The 1,102-nt window shown below is 43.3% G+C and overlaps 1 protein-coding gene across 1 annotated transcript in view; it reads right to left on the reverse strand.

Annotated features, from left to right (window-relative positions):
- Window positions 1-2: 2 nt before the first annotated feature.
- The window catches only part of ZKSCAN7 (zinc finger with KRAB and SCAN domains 7), a gene marked incomplete at its 3' end in the record, with an annotated part of 6,176 nt that continues 5,076 nt past the window's right edge, over window positions 3-1,102 (reverse strand). The window contains exon 4 of the mRNA XM_044912669.1: window positions 3-1,100. Within this exon, the coding sequence (XP_044768604.1) occupies window positions 3-1,100 (1,098 nt within the window). The remainder of the gene's footprint in view (window positions 1,101-1,102) is intronic.

Consider the following 1,102-nt stretch of genomic DNA (forward strand, 5'->3'; position numbering starts at 1 on the left):
TTCTCTCCAGTGTGAGTTCGCTGGTGATGATTAAAAGTGGAACGCTGACTGAAGGCTTTCCCGCACTCAATACATTCATAGGGTTTCTCTCCTGTGTGAACTCTCTGGTGCACAATGAGCTGTGAGCTGTCACTAAAGGCCTTCCCACAATCACTACATTTATAGGGTTTCTCCCCAGTATGGGTTCTCTGATGCACCATGAGACTAGAGCTATAACTGAAGACCTTCCCACACTCATTACATTCATAAGGCTTCTCACCAGTGTGAATTCTCTGGTGAATAATAAGGTGTGAGTTTTGGTTGAAGGATTTTCCACACTCATTGCATTTATAGGGCTTTTCACCTGTGTGAAGTCTCTGATGTCGAATAAGACATTTACTCAGACTGAATGCCTTACCACACTCATTACATTCAAAAGGTTTTTCTCCAGTATGAATTCGCTCATGGTCAACAAGTTGAGAGTTCTGATGGAAAGCTTTCCCACATTCATTACATTTGTATGGTTTTTGCCCAGTGTGGAGGCTCTGATGTCGAACAAGACATTTACTCCGACTGAAGGCTTTGCCACATTCATTACACTCATAAGGCTTCTCCCCAGTATGGATCCTCTGATGGTCAATAAGATTTCTATTAGAACAGAAAGCTTTCCCACACTCACTACACTTGTAAGGTTTTTTACCAGTGTGAACCACCTGATGCCGGACAAGACTTTTACTACGAATGAAGGCCTCACCACACTCATTGCATTCATAAGGTTTCTCCCCAGTATGGGTTCTCTGGTGGTCAATCAGTTGGGAACTCTGAGTGAAGGCTTTTGCACATTCATTACATTTATAGGGTTTCTCACCATTATGGAGTCTCTGGTGTTGAATAAGATGAGAGCTGTGTCGGTAAGTCTTTCCACACTCATTGCACTCATAGGGCTTTTCCCCTGTGTGGGTTCTGAGATGAACTATGAGCTGAGAGGTCTGCCTGAAGGTCTTACCACATTCATTACACTCATAGGGCTTCTCTCCAGTGTGGATTCTCTGATGCCCAATGAGGTGTGAACTCCGATTGAAAGCTTTACCACATTCATCACATTGATAAAATTTCTGTCCCT

This window comes from Neomonachus schauinslandi, chromosome 1 (assembly GCF_002201575.2).
Source record: "Neomonachus schauinslandi chromosome 1, ASM220157v2, whole genome shotgun sequence".
Lineage (NCBI taxonomy): Eukaryota > Metazoa > Chordata > Mammalia > Carnivora > Phocidae > Neomonachus > Neomonachus schauinslandi.